Source organism: Amphiura filiformis, chromosome 13 (genome assembly GCF_039555335.1).
Source record: "Amphiura filiformis chromosome 13, Afil_fr2py, whole genome shotgun sequence".
Lineage (NCBI taxonomy): Eukaryota > Metazoa > Echinodermata > Ophiuroidea > Amphilepidida > Amphiuridae > Amphiura > Amphiura filiformis.
In genome coordinates, this window is record NC_092640.1 from 6761177 (window position 1) to 6783291 (window position 22115).

At 37.4% G+C, this 22115-nt stretch overlaps 1 protein-coding gene across 1 annotated transcript; it reads left to right on the forward strand.

Moving 5' to 3' along the window:
* Window positions 1-5693: 5693 nt before the first annotated feature.
* LOC140167928 (caspase-3-like) lies at window positions 5694-15659 on the forward strand. Its single transcript, XM_072191219.1, has 5 exons — window positions 5694-6503; window positions 10411-10761; window positions 11850-11906; window positions 13096-13299; window positions 14409-15659. The coding sequence occupies exons 1-5, from the start codon at window positions 6395-6397 to the stop codon at window positions 15014-15016; spliced, it is 1329 nt and encodes a 442-aa protein (XP_072047320.1). The 5' UTR covers window positions 5694-6394; the 3' UTR covers window positions 15017-15659.
* Window positions 15660-22115: the final 6456 nt, after the last annotated feature.

Here is a 22115-nt window from a genome sequence, read left to right on the forward strand (position 1 = left end):
GGTTCCGCTTTCTATCCTTTTTACGTGCCTGATGGATGGTCATACTCATATGTCTACGGAGCCCCCGAAGTGACATGAAAGAAAATCTCAGACCCCGAGTTAGTAAGTCGGGGCCCCGAGTTACTATCTCTGGACCCTGGGTTACTAAAACGGGCCCCGAGTTAGTAAGTCGGGGCCCCAAGTTACTGGGTCGAGCCCTGAGTTACTATCGCAGACCCGAAGTTACTAAGTCGGGCCCCGAGTTACTAACTTGGGGCCGCCCGACTTAGTAAACCTGGGTCCGAGATAGTAACTCAGGGCCCTGACTTACTATCTCGGACCCCGAGTTACAGAGTCAAGGCCCCGAGTTACTAAGTTGTGCCCCGAGTGACTAAGGCGGGCCCCGAGTTACTAAAGCGTTGCCCTGAAAGAGGAGCATCTGAAGGGGTTGGAGTGTTGTTGTTTTTGTCACTTTGTATGATCAGGGAAGTGGTGATATATATTGTAAGAGAAGAGTCAATCTGGTCACAACATTAATGATTTTTTGCATGTTTTTAATAATAAATGCTACTTTTTCTTTGTTATCATTAGTGGTGAAGTTTGATCCGGTTGTGAAGTGTACACTTTTTTATTGTTTATTTCTTAATCATAAAAACTTAGAAAAAGATAACAACAGGTGTTTTAATTCTTTTTTCTTTTTTTATTCCCTGTACTTGGGACTGGTGGGGGGAAAAGACACATGACAGAGATGTAAGCCACGAAAAAACTCCTGTGAAAGGCATGAAAATGCCCCAAAGAACCAAACCAAAACAAACCCAGGAAATTTCCCGAAAACTTACATCTCTGGTACAAAGTGAATAACCACCAGCCCCCTGCTCTTAATCAACTACTGCTCATACAATCAAATCACACATTATGAAAGTTATTTTAAAATTAAATACCGGTACATGGAGATGATCTGTGTCCAGAAGAAAGTGAATGCACATGGCAAGAAGCACGGACAGCCAAAAAGCTGGGAAATGACAAACACAGATCAACCCAATAGTTGCATTGACATAATAATAAGGCTGGCATTTTTGGGCAGGCTCACGGGTACCCGCCTGAGATTACACTGCCCGGTACCGAAATTTATTTATTTATTTATTTTTTTTTTGGTTTTGTAGTGTCCCTGGACCTAGACCTAAATGCTAGGATCATTCAAGGTTGACCAAAAAAAATTTTGCACAATGTTTTGTGCATTTTCAAATTCAATGCATTTTGATATCATTAATAGAGTATGACATGAAAACAAAGTATCAATTTTCATATTAAAAACACAAAACATCGTGCAAAAAAAATTTTTTTTAGGTCAACCATGAATGATCCTAGCATTTAGGTCTAGGTCCAGGGACACTACAAAACCGAAAAAATAAATAACTTTTTTTTGCAATTTTGGGTACCCGGTTACCCGCCCAAAAATTGCGGGTACCCGGGCAGTAAATTACCCAAAAATGACACCCTACATAATAAACAACAAAATCATGAAGAGTAATCATTATTCATAAGACAACAACACCCGCCCAAGGTGTTTTAATTTATGATTCACAATGTATGGATGTAGAGTTACAAGAAATATAACACCTGTTTTTGTGACTGAACATCTACAATGGGATTGGTGGCAATTTTTTTGGAATCTTTAGTATAAAATCTGTAACTTCCAATTATGAGCATGAAATCTGCCATAGTCTTGTTGGACTTGGATTCGAGTCTAGACTCAGACACAAATGAATTCGGAAGTGGCTGACTGACCTGGATACAAATGGAATCGCTCTGACTCAGATGACTGAGATGAGGTGGACTTGGATAAAAATCTGACCCAATCTTTTATTTCATTTATTTTTGATGAACCCTGCAGGATACTGTTACTGTTAACATCAGTAAGGAAAACTACGGTATGAATTTCACTCCTGGAGGAATGTGAATTAAGAGTTACAAAATCGCTTTCTTAAACAATGATTGTGAATGTTACAATAAATTGGTCTTTTTCATATTTTCAGTTCAGCAAAATGCCAGCACCCATTGCTTGCTAATCATTCATCTATTGTTGCTGTAGGCAAAACTTGTTATAGTTGAAATCCATCTTCTTGATCTGCAAAATAACAACAAAAAATAACGCTAAATCAATAAAAGTAAAGAATATTGATATGCAATCATGTACGGTATTACAGCATGTTGGCTTTCAAAATCGTAACACATTCCAATTTCAAAAGTTGTTGAAATAGGAATAAAAATTGCTTGATTAGCGTAACCAGATGACCCATTTAGCTGAACTTTTCTTCTTTAAAAAATTTAATTCATTTATTTTTCATTTTGCAAAAAAAAAAAAAAAAAAAAGTCAGGGTCGGGTCGGGACTCTTTTGGGGTCGGTTGGGCTATGCCGATCAAACATTTTTTAGGCCTCATGCGAAGTGGTGCGATGAGGCCTCATGAAGGCCCCTCATTTGAACAGTTAAAATGTTGTTGTTTTTGCACATGTAACAACACCATTCATGCATTTTACACTATTTTTGCCCATGATCAGGGTGGATATTGGTGGAAAGGAGCTCCTTGCCCCTTTTCTTTTCTTTGCCCTCCAGGATTTTCTCTTTCATTTTTTGTCAGAGGGGCAGTTTTTTCTTTCATTTTTTGTCAGAAAGGTAGTTTTTTCTTCCATTTTTGTCAGGGGAAAAGCTCAAGGCACTCTGCCCCCCTCTTGCGGGCATACTCGCCTACATTGGTTATTTGGTTTACATTTTTGTCTTAATAAACACAAAACATTTTGGTCTAAATAACACAAAACTTATGACCTGTATGCATGACTTCCAGTTCAAAATTCAATATGGAAGTGATCATATCTTTCTCTCACAATGTTTTTGTTGTTTAATTTGTACATACCTGATAATCGATTGTCATCTGAGTTGTGAAACTTCCAGTTGCTGAACACTATACAGTCATGTTGTGTACCGTAATGAAAAAACAAACAATACAAAACATTTAGTAGTCTTGGTTTATTTACATTTAGGCCTATTTTTAGAATTCATAAACATTGACCATAGTATTTTTTTTTTTACTTGCTTCAAGTTTGATAGTTAACATCAGTTGGGCCTACTTTCAGTGTGCCACCTCCAACAGACCACCATTGTATGTGTACGCTCTGCTGAAGGATTAGGTTGGCGTACTGCACGTGCACGTGCATACGTGCATTTGTTCCATTAACCGCCCACCTACATAATTTGTAGTGACTTTACATCAAGCAAACTGATAATATTACATTATTAGTTCTGCCCATGCAAATCTGAAACATATGACACACCACGATGATAGATGAATATTTTGGGCCTTTATTTACATCTTCTTGGCCTAAGAAATGTAAAAATCAGCGCCACCCAAAATGATTTTAAATGATTTTGTTAAGCGCCCTGGGCAATGGAACGAATACGGTACCTGTGATTTGATAATTTGTTGCAATCACCAAAATGCGCACACTATTAAGACCCTACACCTTGAGTTTGGTGACCTGGTTTCAAAGAGTTCCAAATCAATTCAGAGCGGTGTCGCTCTGACGTACATGAGAACAATTAAAATACAATTGTTGGAGTGGTGCTGCGCGGAAAGAGTGCCATTCAGAGTCATGCCACTGCCGCTCAGTGGTGTGCCACTCGGCTTGCAGATAAGTACAAATGGCACGGTGAAGCGTCATGCCGCTGAGCGGCGGAAAAAATAAGACTCATCTAGCTAGCATCCTGTTGGGTGCAGTGCTTACGCTAGTTGTTGCGTAAATGCAATGCGTGACTGGCGACGCTAATATTAAATAAAAATTTACGCATAGCGTGAGTTGGGACTTTATTGACGCATCGTAGTAACAAAACCCGAATAATTTCCGCCTTATATATAACTAGATTTCGCGGTTCTCGAGTTGGGTGGTTCTTGTGACTATCTCTCATTCCCCAACACCCGTTACCCCTACGCCTACTTGCCCTCCCCTTTTCAACTACTAATAGGCCTCTGCACGTGTGCCGCTTTTGGAATCCGATGAGATGCACCTGCACGATCACCCACACTGATTAAAATGCTTTCCGATGCTCGCTTTACGCCCATGACGCTTCGTGGGTATACTCCACAAGACTACGCGATAGCTCGCACCCTCGACGCGATACGCGCCGCGAAAGCACGCTAGCGTTATGCGAGCCACGCATGCGATAGCGTCGCGGACAGAGGGACGGACGGATGGACACGCCATGATTAGTATTATGATGCCAGTATTAAACAAACCAGCAGTAGGCCTACAACCATACAACGCTCAACAGACAACAGTTGAAGTCAGACAGTTCAGACTTCTGTCCGAGTAAACTTACCACAAACGGCACAAATCTCAGACTCAGTATTCACCCATTCATCTCTGGTATGTCAGGTTGCAGATGCCATTAATGTGCAGGGCGGTGGAGAAGTATTTTGACGATCAGGCTCATGTCATTTCACATTTTCAGGAGCACCTGCAGTTTTCAATACACATTTATGTGCATACATTGTGTGTATAGCATGCATGCATTGCATGGTGCCATCCCCGGTTACGATATTTGTCCTTATCAAATATACGTAAAATTGAGCACTGCATATGCCCGTGTGGTGTCCAGGTGTACACACTTACTCAAAGTTTCTACATGCTTCATTTAAAGTCAAGAAACATTAGACAAAGTTATTTTTTTAGGTGAAATACATTCGAAATTAACATCTAAGCGACAGACAAAATAAACTGAGCCAGCGCGTCGCCGACGTGAATTTCGATCTTATATGCTTGAAAAATCCATATTCATGAAGTGACGTTTCATGACGTAGGGACAATTTTTACTGCTACACTCTATGCGCTATATTTTTGTCAGTCTCCGAACCGGCACAGAGAAGCGGCCGTGCGCATAGGTTAGGAGACTGACGGATTTAGTCTAGTGTAGATCCCTGGTGTAGATTCACGGATCAACAGTACTTTATACTCCGAAATATTTAAAATTCTTCTTCTTAAATTAAGGTACGTTCAATTGATAAAAGATTAATGTAATCAGTAATCTTTATTTAACATCATGACAATATCTGTCAGTATGTTGAAGGATAGGACCGAAGTGTAAGACATGCAGGCAGGTCTATAGATCTGGCATGCATTAGACTCGCTGAGTCTCATGGACGCCGTTCCTATGTCCATCAGACTCGTATTTCCCATTTTGGATGTCAATGGGAAATACACACTTAACGATTTGCGCCGGTTAGAAACTTGAAAAAAAATCTTTAACATTTTATCAATGTATATAAAAGTGGTACCAACCTTATTGTGCTTGCTAATTTAAGACTCGGTTGAAACAAAATTAAGGATCGAATGCATTTTAGTGTCCAAAAGGCAAAATTATCGTCAAAGTTCTGCGAAATCGGCACCCTTGCGAAGGGTTCAGAATTCGAATCGGGAACGAAAATATCCGATCTTTGCGATCAAAAACACAAAATTACAACTTTAAACATACTATTGGCAAAAGACATTATTACCAAACAATACAGAATAGAAAATTTGACATCATTTTCTCAAAATATTGAAAAAATTTGCTCACTAGACATCGAAAAAGTACGCAATCCAATTCCCGTTCAAACGCGTGGGAAACTGAAAGTGCGATAATCGTGACTAGCATGCATTAACATTTAATGTACCAACTACAAATTTCGAACGTTTTGAGGTCTTAATTGTTCTCACTTGTAGCAGGTGCCACAGGGTGTCTTCCATGCTTCAGTGTTTAATAATTATTTTCATTATAAATGTCGCAAAATATTAATATTGACAATAATTAGCAACCTGTTTGACCTCTCCATATATTCATACATTGCTCCCCGCGACCCCGGCATTGCTCACCTGTGTTTTCATATCATATTTTAAATTACGCTAAGTATACAAAAGTGGAGAGAGAAACATAAACCATATTAAACATTGAATCACATTCACATATTTGTTTACATGCACTTGTAAGTGAATAGACCCTGGGAAGAAATTCTGGGATAGCCAAATGTGCCAGGCCTTGAACCTTGGACCTTGCGCGTGCAGGGCACATGCTCTAACCACAGGAGATAGACAGGATACCTGATATACATGTACAGGGCTTCAAACCATGACCGCTCAATTATGACTACATAGCTTGAAGCCCTGAAATTTGCCGGTTTTGTTTTTTGTTTGTTTTATTTCTTAGATGGAAAAAGGAAGCTCATCACCTATGTTTTAGATGCATCAACAGAGAACCTATGTAACAACCTGGACCCTGCCAAAATATTACAACGACTCAAAACCAAACAGGAGTTATCAGGGGGTGATGTACAAGAGATCACAAGCCTTCCCAGAACTGATGACAGGGTAGACAGGTTGCTGGAAATGTTAAAACGGCGAAGGCCAAGTGCCTATGATGAATTCATGCGTGCTTTGGCAGAGTTTAGACCAGATCTGTATGATGAGGTGAAGGAAATTGAGAACTCTTATACTGGTAAGGCAAAAAGTTTTATTCAATAATAAGAGTTTGACAGAGTGCCCATATTGATTTGTCTCTGTGTTACATTCATGTTATCTGAAGAAGATAGCTTGTACGGCAGGTTCGTTTTGCATACCTGCATACTGCATATTTTTAGAGTTTCTTAGTGGCGAGTATATTAAAGCTACATTATTTGGAGAGCAAGTTTAGTGATGTTGGTGCGAACTTTGTGGTGGTGGCGTGTATGGAGAAGGTGGATGGGTGTGTATGCACTTCCGTTTAATTTCTTGATGTTTTTCATTTTGAAAGGTTAATTAGTGTTAGGTTGTTACTTCGATAATATAAATCGGGGAAAAAAGAACCCAAGATATGTAGTAGATGCACTGTCACCTTAACAGTTTCACTGGACCTCCCCAAGGCCACATAATTAATCTTTATCCAAAGAAACTTACAAACACTTTCCTCTGAAACCACATGTGTATGGTTTATCTACCATTTCGTTTTCGCCAGCCCATACGCGGGCTGGTATCTATTTCTGAGATTGGGTTTGTATGCTCAAGAGATTAACTTTATTGGTATTGGTAAGAATTATTTTATTTTACTTTTTGAGGTGGAATGTTTTAAAATTATTTTTATTCGATTTGTAAGGAAAAGTAAGTATATTTTGCCGTTTCAACGAATGAAAACGAGTGAGTATTACCAAAGTTATGTTTGAACTAATTATGACTTTAAAAGTTCTAGGTATAGGCCTAAATGTAACAATATTAGTTAATATACAGCATCATATGGTCAGCAGAAGAAAATGACATCACCTATGATGTCATATCAGTGTCCTTGACCGGGGTCCTTACTCCTTGACCACTGAACAGCGTGATATCATGTTGATAACAGATCTATAGAATCAAAATCTTCATCATATCACAGATTCTCAACAATCTGTGATCATATGGACCATATTGATGTGAAAGTAGTTATCTATCATAGCCTGTGTCGTATTTTTATGGATAAAAATGACTCAAAATGTTATTGATGAAATGGTTGCTATCATGAACATCAGTTTTGTCTTTTCAACGGGAAAAATCCGATGCAAAATAAAGTTTTTAGGGCCTAGCTATAATATGGGCATAATTTATGCATGTAGGCCTATAGTATTGAACAATGTACCCCCATTTGACATGCACTTATAGATAAATAAATTGTCTTACTTTATTAATTTAATAACTTCTTTATTATAAATAAAAATGACACATAACTTATGTGAAGTCACTTTCTATCTTTTTTATTTGATTCATAAAATTACATTCAACAAAATGATTGAAGAGAAAACACACAAGGCACTAGGCAGACTGTTATAGAATGGAGTAGGTAAGATGCCATGTCCATAGCTTCAAGCAGGAGTTTCCGACTAGCAATCAACATGATCAGCACATTCAGAAAAACACAGTTTAAGAGTGAAGATTGTAGTGAGTAATCAGTCCTTTATAAATGTGCTGGCGGCCACTATCTATTATAATATAGTAGGCTTAAACTATACATTGCGAATTAATATCAAGTTATTTTAAAATAAAATGTACATGTAAGTTAACTCAAACCGGCAGTGTATTTGTGACGTGGTATATCGAAAGCAGTGAAATCGGACATTCCTAAGCGAAGATATTGAGTTCGTAAGTTCTGGTATTACAAAATTGGAAATTGAGATATCGTGGGTAAAAAGCTGAAAAGACAAAAAAAAACAGAAAAAAAAACAGACCAGAACAATTTGAAGTACGGTAAAGAATTAAAGAGTTGACATGAGATTAGGAATTAATGTTTTCTGCTGTTTCAGTGTACATGTTCTCATCGTTGATGGTTTGGTGGACTGTCATGTAACATGGATGTAAGCGTGATCCTAAAAATGCCTTTCACATTGACCAAAACTAATTACAAGACCTCTTCTACATTGAGGCTGGCTTTCCCTTTTAAAGGGAATTTTTATTGTATAAAATGTATCATTGCAAACAAGCAATGTATTGTATCATTTCTTCTCAACTATAAAACAGGAAGTAACTTTACTGATGAGCCCCTTTAGAATTGAATAACAAAAAGAGGCAGTCTCACCTTTATCAAATGTTTACTTTTATGAATTGCATGGCGCCATTTTGGGCCGAAAAAAATCAATGTTTTGGTTCTCTTACCTTCCCTCCTTAATTTCTGAGATTTGTCAGATTGTTTTTAGTTTCTAGATTTTTCAAATATTTTGGAATGCTTTAGGAAAACTTCATAAATAGACCTAAATAAGTTTATTAATATCAAAGTATACAAGAATCACTTCCAAGTCTTTTCTAAAGGGTTTATCCCTCATAATCACATGTTTGAGAAGAGAAAAGAAAAGGGACTTTCCTAATAAAGGACTTTGGCCTAAAGACTAGGAAAAGATTGAAACTACTAACAATGCAAATTTTACATTGAAGGAAAAAAAACCTACCTCATCAGTTCATGAACACTCATCCATGTATAAAATTACTATACCTCGTTCCCGTGTCCCCCTATTTAATAATAGGCCTATGCTATGATGATTACTAAGTTTAAATTTTACCCCTCCCCCAATACAGCTTCACCAAATGTTAGGGTTCAGGTTATATATTTTTGGCATGTTTAGATGTCTGTATGGTATAGTCAATTAGTCATAGCTTAAAAATCTGGATTTCATATTATGTCCCATCATTCAGTGGGACATTCCACCTTACTGTAGTACCGGGGTATAAGCATAGTCCATCCAAAGATAGGCATTATGGGATATGATGTCACAAATCTACACTCATAATTGACATAAACAATGTGTATATTTTGTTTTGGAGAATAGCAAGAACAGCCATGTGCTAAATGAAATAGTTCATGTTAAGGTGATGCTGACTGAATCATTTAAGACTGAATGTTTTTCCAAATATTGAGAGGCAGACACCTAGAAAATTAAATCACACTCATAACACAGAGCTCCAGCATTGTACAGTCATCCAATCTTATTTATCATCTCTTGCACATTTTGAGATGTCTGCCTAGGGTCAAACAAAAGTGTTCATCATATGTGTTTAGATTTTGTTTACGATATATGCCCAATCTTGCAACATTTGATGCTTACAACTCGCCACTAAGAAACTCTAGAAATATGCAGTATGCAGGTATGCAAAACGAACCTGCCGTAGCTTGTATGGTTACCTGAGGTTTTGATGCAAAGTGTACAATTGTTACAAAAAATATCAGATTTGCAAATTGGGTTCCACAAATCATAATAATTGGACAGCTCCTAACAGCTGTACTATACAGTCCCTCTACAAATTTTGCATCTTTTTCCCTTGACAACTGACCCTGATACCGTGATATGCCACTGACTGGAATATATGTGACCTGCTACCAAGAAATGAGCATAAGGTCGCAAGTTGATGAGTTTTATGTTCTTTGTTTGATGCACCCACCTGTACAAGCCAGTAGAATGTCTTTTGTGACTGCCTCATTTTCCCTATTCACAAAGGACATACAGACATATTTCTGGCTTGAACAGGTAAGTGTGAAACAAAGAACACACAGTATCCAGGGAATTTTTCGAAACCAACTTGCGACTTAATGCTCATTTCATAGTAGCCAGTCACATATGTGACCATCAACCACAAATGGGCTGTGATGTCAGTATTTTCACTTTTTGAGATATTGAACAATCATCTGAAACAAAAACTTTACAATGATTACATGTCCCTAGCACTTGATTGAAAGGCAGTAAAATCAATAAATATATTGGGAAATTCTTAACTTTCTATCCTTTCTGTTAGATGTTTAATTGGCCATATCTCAGAACTTGTTCTGCCAACATTACGGCCCTAATTTGTGGTGGATGGTCATGTGTATCAAAATTATCAAATCATGATCTCTATGTGTTTTCTATACACAGCATCTGTATCTTCATCATCAAGCAGACAGCAATACCAGCCTTATGCAGCTCCACAAAGACCAGCAGGGGCTTTCAGGGCTTCCAACATCTCACCTGGAACTGCACCAGCTCAACAACAACCTCATACCCACATGGGTGCTAGCAGCTCATCACATTATACCTTCCCATCTCATCAACAACCTGCTGCCAATATGGGTGCCAGCAGTTCATCACGTCATCAAACCTTCTCATCACCTCAACAAAGACCTGCTTTCAATATGGGTGCCAGCAGCTCATCCACTGTACTATTAACCGATACCTTCCCACCAGACCTTAGCAATAGAATCAATAGACTATGTGGCAATAACTCAGGTATGTTCCCTCCTTCTTTCTACATGTAGTTATCAGACTTGTAACGAGTCATGACTCAAGACTCGACATTTCACAAATGAAAGGACTCAACTCGGTTTTTCAAATTTTCCCCATAGAGATTGTACAGTGACTTGAGTCATTTGACTTGACCTAACTCGAGTGGATGTTTTGTCCTCCAACAGATTCACATCAACTGGAGTGGATGTGTCATTATGTGCAATAAAGTTGACAGAGAATTGTTATTCTATTGTCAGTGCCCCTCGAGAAAAACAAAACAAAAACGTCAAAATGGTGATGAAAACAGAAAATATAAGTTGTCCTAACAATGTTGTGAGATTACATTTATTTTTATTTAATTTTGATTTAGTTAGTATGTACCTGTCTGTCAACCTAGTCAGAAAAATATACACCTTGCTGCAAGGATAAAAATGGAACAGTCAATGAAGAAAACATAGGCGTAGATCCCAGGGGGGGATAAACCCCCCCAATATTTTGCCAGGGGGGATGGTCCATACAATCATCCCCCCAATGTTGAGACCTGTATATGGGTTTCTGACTAAATTGACCTTATATTTGGCCATTTTAGCCCTATAATTGCAAAATTTTCCGCGCTACGTGCCAATTTATCCCACTTTTGCTCCATATTTCATCAGTTTATCTCCACAATGGCAAAATTTTTCGCGTGCTTCGCGCGCATTTGTTCAATAAACTTAATCTGTCGCCAAAAAGTGCTGGATTCACTATACTTCAAGAAATTTTTTCCAACCCCCCCCCCCCAAATTGAAAAAAGAAATCTATGCCACTGGAAGAAAATGTCTTTAAAATGACCAACTTTTGTAAATTGTAATTTCAACATGTGCCATAGGTTTTTACCAAAGCAATGCTCACAGGCCAAAGTCACAGTGTCCATCTCTTTTATATCTTTGGGCCAGACTCCTGTATTAATTTGTTGTGGGGATCAATTTCTAGTATGTGTTACCTTCTCAGCACTAAATGCTGGTACCCACCTGGGTGGAGAGATACAATATTTAAATATACTAAATACTATGTTTAAATTACTAATCATGTAATGTTTTGTCGTCCAACAGATTCCCATCCAGGAAATACACAAGCTGCTGCAGGCCCATCAGGAGATCATCTATTAAGTAAGTAGAGTCTATAAGGCCCCCTGCCCCACTGCAGGCCCATCAGGAGATAATCTATTAAGTAAGTAGAGTCTATAAGCCCCCCCTGCCACCCTGCAGGCCCATCAGGAGATAATCTATTAAGTAAGTAGAGTCTATAAGCCCCCCTGCAGGCCCATCAGGAGATCATCTATTAAGTAAGTAGAGTCTATAAGCCCCCCTGCAGGCCCATCAGGAGATAATCTATTAAGTAAGTAGAGTCTATAAGCCCCCCTGCCACCCTGCAGGCCCATCAGGAGATAATCTATTAAGTAAGTAGAGTCTATAAGCCCCCCCTGCAGGCCCATCAGGAGATCATCTATTAAGTAAGTAGAGTCTATAAGGCCCCTCCCCTGCAGGCCCATCAGGAGATCATCCATTAAGTAAGTAGAGTCTATAAGGCCCCTCCCCCCCCCCCCTGCAGGCCCATCAGGAGATCATCTATTAAGTAAGTAGAGTCTATGAGGCCCCCCCCCCCTCCCCAACTAAAACTCCTACCAACCATTAACTTGAAATTAGGAAAAAAGTTAGTAATAGTAAATAACTATAGATCAATAAGTAAAAAAGTAGAAGTAGAACGTTTTCCACAAAAATTCACCCCGATCATGGACCAAAATAGTATAAAATAGAAAATTGTTTTTACATGCTACACCCACACATTGTCCCAGTAAGGCCAAATTAAAAAACAAAGGTTTGTCTCAAAGCTCCCGAGCGCATTAGTTTATTCACCCGCATTAGTAAAAAATTTTTTTATCTTTTTCATACTTTTTTTTCAGAAAAAGTATAAAAAATGCAATCGAAATGCCGTTTTTACAATTTTAGACCCTGCTCTTTGATTACTTCACTTCAATACAATAGTAGCATCACTTTATTGTTCAATACAACACTTCATACAGTAGAATAGGACTTAGTGTTTTTTTCACATTTGAAAAAAGTCTTTGGTAATATAATCTTTCACTCCAGTGTCAGAGGGACATATAGTCAGCATGCTGAAATGATTATATACATATAATATGCTATTGTATCACTTTAATGTTTTGACAAAAGTTATGATTCACTTCAATCATACATACAGGTATCCACAAAGTGGATCAGGTTTACTGTCAATGACTGGTAATTAAGGTATGTGGTAATTTGGTGTTTTTTTAACTCATCCTGCATTTTTCTTTAGATTTGGATGCTCCTGGTGTTGATGGTATGCCACCACTTTCCAGCATATCACCATCTGAATTGGACATACCTGTTAGAGGAGCGATTCCCTGTTACCAACTGACACGCAATCCAAGAGGGCTAGCCCTCATTATCAACAACAAGAGATTTGCAGACACACCGGTATATGATCTAGACTTCCGTGAGGGGTCTGATGAAGATGCATGTAAGTAGGGCCTTCAATATCAGGGCCTTAGTATAGTAGAAAATATTGTAGCAGCCATCAAGAATTGGGGCAGCCGAAATAAAGTTTTCTAGCCAAATTGATATGGTGTTATAAAGAAATACATAACAAATTACTCCAATATTAGGCAGCCCCCGCCGCCTGCCTGCTATCATAAAATGTCCCTACATGTTTATTAACAGGCCTGGATTTTTAATAACTTTTCTAAAATAGAGCTCTGAGAAGCCTGAAAAATACAAATTGTCAGTAACTCATCAGAAAAGGAGAGAAAATTGGTTTTCAATTGTTTCTTATATCTGTCACTTTGAAAATACTTTTAAATATTTTAAATACTTTCAAGTACGCGTATTTAAGTATGTGTACTAGCAATAGATTCGTAAAACTATTCAACTGGACTCACGGTTTTGAGAGGCAACAGTTTCAAACCTTATCCTAGGTGGAAGGTGTGACACACCCTATCCTCAGACCAACAGACGGCCTGAAGATCCACCTAGGATAAGGTGTGAAACTGTTGCCTCTCAAAACCGTGAGTCCAGTTGAATAGTTTTAACGAATCTAATTTTATAAAAAATGATGTACTAGCAATTAATAGACTTCAAATTAGCAAGAGCTATCTTAAGAATCACTGAACCAATACTAGGCTTATTTGTACTCATTGTAATGCATTTTTCATACTGATTCCAAATATGGTGATAATTTTGAATAAAAATAAAAATTTGAAACTTGTCGTCTGCAGTCGACACCCTCGAGTGGCTTTTAACAGTTAACCTTTTTGGTAATTCTCTGAATTCTTTGCAAAGGATGTATTCCTTGCTGCCCACATTGTGACAGTTTATGTTTAACTGCATAGAAATAATGTGTGCATTGATGATAAAATATTCTCAGTTAAATTTACAAAGGCTTTCTGGAATTACAGAAATGGTCTTTAAATCGCACCATCACACTCAGACAAGTGCAGTTTACCATTTTGCCATAACGGGGGATATTGTGATGGTGTATACCTTTATAAATTATGTTTGTAGGTATGTGCATGTGTGGTGTAACACCTTTCGGTTATGAACCGCTGTATTTTTTATATTCTGTCTTTATAGGTAACCTGATTCAACTATTCAGAAGCTTGAATTTTAAGGTTCACTACAGGAATGACTTATCCCATCAAGAGATGCATGACGTACTAGACGCAATTAGACAATATGACCATCGACAGTATGATGCTTTTGTATGCTGTATACTCACCCATGGACAAATGGGTGAGGTTTTCGGTTCTGATAGTGTACCCATTCGAATTGAAGAATTATTGGGCCTATTCAATGGTGTAAAGTGCAATTCCTTGTTGGGAAAACCTAAAATGTTTTTCATACAAGCTTGTCAGGGGAGGGTCAGACAACTAGGAGTAAGACTACCTGCCATGGACAGCCCACCAGTAAATGCACAGAACATGATAGATACTCTACCAATTGCAAATGACTACCTGATAGGATACTCCACATTGCCCGGGTATGCATCCTATCGATGTGAAAAAAAGGGTTCGTGGTATGTGATATCGCTAGTGAGACATATAAAAGATTTACATGATAGCGTCGACATGGCCAATGTGCTTGCTTTGGTCAATGGCCATATGAGTAGATGTTCTGTTGATGAGGGTTACAAGCAGTCATCCCCATATAGGAGTACTCTCACCATGCCACTCTTTTTATGAGGGGTATGTTCGCAGTAGTACTGTGACTATAGTCAACTCCTGACTTGTGTCTCCATTCAACTCAAATCACATATTATTTAGACTTGACTTGACGTGAGTCTATAAATAGTCAAAATGACTGGACTCGATTCAAGTCACCAACCAAAATGATTTGAGCATACCGTAAAAACTCGTCTACAAGCATATAGAGTGTTTTTGGCGAAAGCTAAATTAATATGATACATGCGTAAATATGCCAATACAATAGATTGGTCTTACAATAATATTTGTTTGTATATGCTTGGATCTTTAATGTATTTGCTCAAACTCTACAATGGCACCTGGATTAATTTAGCTTTCATCAGAGCACTCTATATGCTTGTAGACGAGGTTTTACGGTATGACTTTACTCTAACTTGAGATATGGTTTAATACTTTATTCAAGACAGTCTGATTTGAGTTTCAAAAAAAGGATTCAAGTCCTTTGAAATTTGATTGCACCTCATTGAGCAAGTCTGCATCATTTCTTTCAATACACAGGGAGTGTGAATTTCAAATGAAGTCACCTGACCTAAATGGATGATTCCATTTGAAGTCCCTGTGTGGGAGATTAAGATCATGTCTTCCAGGGGTGTATGGATGCTTATAATATCCAATATTTTTGCTTGACATCCACTGCTGGGAAGCAGAAAGAATCCATCATTCAGATTTTTAGAACTGGTGAAAGATTCAATCATGTGAGTATTTTTGAATTTGTCAAGCAAAAAATGTTGGATATTACATTTGAGTTTTTAGGGAATAAACCAATAAATTGATCAACCATGTTTCATAGATGACACTTGATCTCTTTTTTCCCATCTGTAATGAAATCAAATATGGGCCAAAATATCAGTGATGTATTTTAAGAGCATATTAGTTTCATTAAGAGGACTTCAATCTTTTGGTTTGTTCTGTTAAGACCTGCCAATAGATGTGCAAACTCTTGATGGCTGCACAATATCAATGAGCTGATCCATTAAAAGTCCACACTCCCCATGTGTAAAATTTTGGAAATATCTTCCACTGGGAGAGTATGAGTTTTAGAACTGGCTCAGTTTGTCGGACTACGAGGCGGCGAAGGCGGCCGAGAGGGCGCGATGGCGTGCCCGTGAGGCTGCGAACTGGGTCCAGGGCTATATGAATTTCAAATGAAATTAGCTAGCACATTAATAAGCAGCTCTATTTGAAACTCAACCTCCCTCTGTGGAAGATTCAGGTTGAATCTTTCTCAGAGGGTGTATGAAATTCAAATGGAGATGCGTAATGTATTCAGTCCATTTGAAATTCACACTCCTCTTGTGGAAAACATTTCTAACATCTTCCACAAGGGTAGTGTGGATTTTAATGAAATAGCCCAATATTATTAGTAAATAACCCACAGGGACAAAGTCACCATTATTATAAATACCAACATGTAGCTGCATTGTAAAGGTTTATATGCTGATGATAAGTTGAATATCTTGTTATACAGGTGTGTATAAAATACAGGTGTGTATAAAATACTGTTTCGTAAAATCATAGGGAACAAACAAAAAGACACATGTTGATTATGTAAACAAAATTATTTCTTGGCTGACCCATTAGTGGCATTAAAACTACATTCTTAGTATGTTTTCTGCAACATAAAACTGCAAAAAAAACTTACAAAAATAGTTTTAAAAGGGAAAGATTTTAAATGTCAAAATTTCAAAAGTGTAATTTTTACCATAAAATAACTGCAATATTATATATTGGATCTAAAAACTATTTTTGATACTGCGTATCAGATAATCATGATCATGGATGAAATTTTTCGAGTGATTTGGGCCCAATACGCGGATTTAGGGTTTCTCTACCGGAAGTCAATTTGTGCCGCAATTCCTTCCCACAATGCAATAAGCGTTTTGCATAACAATAGATACAGTTCGGAGGTTAATCAGTATTCTTTGTTATGCAATACGCATATTGCATTAGGGAAAGAATTTCGCACAAATTGACTTCGTAGAGAAACCCTAAATCTGGCGATTGAAGGTCGAAATAAAATGAAGGACTTTGCAATCATCATATGTAAGCAATAGACAGTAATGGTACAGGATGAATTTGATTTTTGATTTTTACTTGAATTGCATTGTGTTGTGTGATCAGGAACGTTGCAACTTCCTGGTGTGATGCAATCTGCTCCATGGGGCCAATTAAAGGGGGCAATTTGGAAACTTGAGTTACTATAATTATTACCTTTTTTAAACATTAGGTTATCATGTACTAAAAATATAGGTATAGCATTTTTGGTTCTAAAGTTCTGAAGTTTTGTGATATCTATTATGTATTTTATTTGTTTAATCCATATTTTTACAATAATTGGAAATTTAAACTTATGATCTCAACACAAAATTAAGACATACCTCAAATTTTCGGTCACAACTTTGACCTTCATCTGGAGACTGGCAACCCAAGTTTGGGATCAGCGACCTTTTGGACACTTGACCCCCAAACCCGGTCGTACACTCTTGGTAACTTGTATTGGCCCCAGTCGCAGTTGAGAGATAGTTGGTTGACTCTGATGTAAATTGACTCCTTCACACCCCTTTCAAAGTATCTAGCGTCCCGGTCAAGGATTTTGACCTCATCCAAATCAACTTGGTGGCGGGGGATTCAATGTGGATGTGCTGGGAGACTTCCGACGAGGTAGTACTCGGATGACGGTGTTCTGAGAATCTGGTTTTCAATGATCTTTCAGTCTCACCAATGTATGATTCTGAACACTGGCCCTTCAGGGTTTTCCAGTCTCCAGATGAAAGTCAAAGTTGTGACTGAAAATTTGAGGTACGTCTTAATTTTGTGTTGAGATCATCAGTTTAAATTTCCAATTATGAAGTTTACCAACATAGATGAACTTTCATGCTACCATATTTTTACCTTGATCTCAATTTCAAATTTGCCACCTTTGGCCTCCATGGACCAGATCGTGTCACATAATTATATCCTTATAAACATTTCTTATTTGTATAGTTTTTAAATTATGTACAATACAAGACAAAAGAATTGACCAGAAATAACTCAAAATGGGCTGGGAGTCAAGCCGGGATTGTGATCATCCATCTCAAAACACCAATCACGATTTGTTTGTTCTCCGAGCCAGCTTAAGCATCATTGCACGGGATGGGTCATGAGGGATCACAACAGACACGCTGATAAACAGAATGTGATCCACAGGCGAGCCACTATGGCCAGGGTTTTGTTTGACCAATTTGTCTTGTATTGTAAAGTTTTATAACTATTTATCATGTTTATAAAAAGTTGTATAAAATGCTGCCATAACAGAATACTACTTCAAATGATATAATCACATTATTTTTGAATAAGTAGTTCTGTTTTTTTGTCTAAAATAAATGATGATTGCCTTCATGTTGTACATAAATATATATAATTATGAGGGAGAGTTAAACTCCATGTACATGTACTAAACAATTTGGGGCCGACCCCTTCACCAAGTCGATGAAATTAGAATTAATTGCCGTTTACTTCCTGATCTTGACCAAAGATATCAAGAACAATGTGTATCAAGTATCTGGGAAAGGTCCAAATGTTTATTACTTTTAATCTGGTCAACCAGAAAACTCACATTTTGTCCAGATGGAATCTCCAGCATATATACCATTTTTCACCCTGATGTGGCAGTGACATCAGTGCGCATTTCATTAGGTGCAGCTTCAAGTACCTAGCGGACGCTCAAAGTGCTGGCTTACGAAACCTTTGGTCACCCACCCTGCTGAAGACCAAAGGTTTTGGTCACACATCTATAATTTCATCTAGCCAAAAGGTGAGTTTTGTGGTTGACCAAATTAAATTAATCACAATTCAAAGGTATTTTAAATACCTTTTGAATTGTGATTAATTATATGCCTAAATGGCATTTGCTCAGAGATATGATATAGCTAATAAATAACTTGAGTTAAAACCTTTAAATTGAATATTTTGACTTCAAAATTGAGATGTTCCTCATTTGTGTCACATATCACTCATCACCAAGAGTCATATGTGACCTGCTCCCACGAAATGATTAAAGTCACAAGTTGGGAGTTTCAAGACCTTGCAATAGAGTTTATCCATGTTCTATAAGCTGCATATCCTATCAGCGACTGCTTCACCTTGTTCAGGACTTTCAAAAGAAATAGCTGCATGTGCAATCATGACTATTTCAAAATAGCCCGCCAAAGTCATGCCCAGCGCCTTTTGTTAGAACTTTAGAAGTCACACATGAGTAACGTGGATAACCTCTATTGTTGATGTTCTTTGTTTGAAGACACCTGTATAGTCAGTGGTATGTCCTTTGTGAATGGGGCCATAATATGCTGTACTCTGTATAATATTGTTCCCATTCACAAAGGATATGCCACTGATTCTATGGGTGTCTTCAAACAAAGAACATCAAATCAACAATTGGAACGTCTTAAAAATCCCAACTTGTGACTTAACGCTCATTTTGTGGGAGCAGGTCACATTTTGTCCTCTTGTAAACTAAGTGTTATAAATATCAAATATTACCCTATATTCTATTTTGTATCTTTCATATATTGTACTTTTTAAGTGGTATATTAAAAATATCCATCTTATTAGATTGTGCTATGGCATTGTCTTATTTTGAATTTGCCTTTGATAAAGATTCTCCTAGGATCAAAAACTCAGGCCACTAAAAACTTTACTTCACAGGCTGATGGTGTGAATAAGCAGTTACAACAGCTTGATTTTAAATGGTACCAATAAGGGACTGTACAATAATTCTTTATGCCAGGAAGGGTAAACTTTCTGCATGGCATTACAAAAATTACATGCCCTCTCCCAGTGGCATATCACAAGGTTTTTCAATTCGGTAAGCACTGAGCCTGATTGAGGGGGGTACATGCCTCCATGGCACTATCCCATTGCCCTTATCTCAGTGGGCAAAAAAAAAATCCTTGCCCCCTTGCCCCAAACATGCCAAATACAAAATGTGGTGACCTCATCCATGTGAGCTCCTGCTCTCCAATCGCAACATTATAAATACCAGCAATTTCTCTACACCCCTCTGAGAGGGCCCTGGGCCCCCAACTGAAAATACACATCACAAATGCTAAATTGGACTCAACTGAAGTTTTGGGAATAAGCTTTTTTCGTGCATATCTGCTGAAACATACCATAAAGACGCTAAAATCGTAAAATACCAGTTTAAACACTTGCAGGATAATAATTTTTTCAGCATTAATCACATACTGTTTGACACGGAAGTTGAAAAAAAGATGGCAGAACTAATATACTCATAAGAGAAATAATACCCACTGTAGCCAAGGACTATACAAATAAAAGTGAATACAATTTTGTCAGTACTTCATGAATTGTTTTTATTTTCATCCCAATAAAAAATATGTGAGTTAATTACAAAATAAGATTTACATAATCTGAGTGCTTGGAGCATAACAATTTCATGTGCTTTTTCAAATCAGTCACTTGTCAAATTTAAAGTGTTCAAAGGAATTGAACATGCGACTGATTTGAATAATCACTTAACACTTTTTATGCTCCAAACACTTAATTATATACACCACAGAGTCTTAGACTAGAAGAGTTCTGCCTGACTTTTTCCATGTTATGCTGATCACACATGCTAATATTAAGGTATTAATTACTGCTTGATTTGAAGCCAAAATATGACAGGCACTCTATTCGACATAAATTGCACCCCAGGCACAGGTCAGTCATTTGGTGCACAGGTGTTTATTTAAATTATGAAATGAAAGCCAAAATGGGGAATTTACGCACAGATACAAGCCAAATACAATTATCTGAAGTTGAAATCATAATCCAAGTCACAAGGTGCAAATGGTAATTCATTAGCCGTGGGGGTGCTTAGACAGTTATCACTTGTAAGAGGTGTTTATTATGGGAGGGGCGCTAATCAGATAGAATAAAGTACCCTATTTTGGTCCCCATGCTGATCAATCCAATATGGTATATTTCTTTAAGTGTTTCACACATAGGTATATGGAGTTTTTAAGACTCTCCTAGTCTAACATCTTTGATCAAGACACATTTTTGGTTTCTTAAATATGATCTCATTTGTGAATCTTATAGGGCCTGATTTATATAGGGACTAATTTATACTCTAAATTGTTATTGAATGTTCAATGCAGAATACTTTTTGTGATCGACATCAAGAAGTACTGGACAGATGGTGAAAAAACTGGTTTGCCAAGATTTGACATCATTGAAGATGATTACAAATATATATTTTATCAGTTCATATTGTTAATATGATGTTGAATAGTTCTCGATGTTATTAAATGGATTTGCTTTTGAATTTGAACATTTGTTATCAGGTGTAGAGTATAAACCAGGCAGAGTAACAACAATTTTTATCAAACTTAACATATATTGGCAGATTTACATAATTCAAATTTGGTAGATTTTGCTTTCAAAGCACATAATGCATAACTTTCAATTTGATTGAATTCTTCATTTTTTTTTTAATTGGCAAGATCTAATAAATTCATATGTTGATGCACATTATGAAGAACATTTGTGACCTGCTACCCCGAAATGAGTGTAAAGTTGCAAGTTGGTAGTTTTGAGACATCCTGGCTGCTGAGTTGATATTCTTTGTTTGCTGCGTACCTGTAAAGTCAGTAGTATGACCTTTGTGAATGGCCCATTGTGCCCCCAATCAGGCTTGAACAGGAGCGTGTGAAACAAAGAACATCAACGCAGCAGTCAGGACCTCTTGAAACTACCAACTTGTGACTTTACGCTAATTTCGTGGTATAGTCCTTATACTTTCCTCGAGTCTAACACACAAAGAACATTACATAAAATGCAAATACAATAATATCATTAAGTAAATACCTTAATACTTAATTGCATAAAAAATAAAAACTTAAACACACACATTTACACAACCAATAAACAATATGTGACATGATCAAGAGTCAGATGTTGCTAATATTGTTTTTGAGATATTGGCAAAAACAGTGTTCACATTCATTTGTTTTATATTGTTTTCAGCCATTGATCAATTGCTCATAACTCGGTGACCAGATGTTAGATTTTGACAGGGTTTGCATCAAAATGT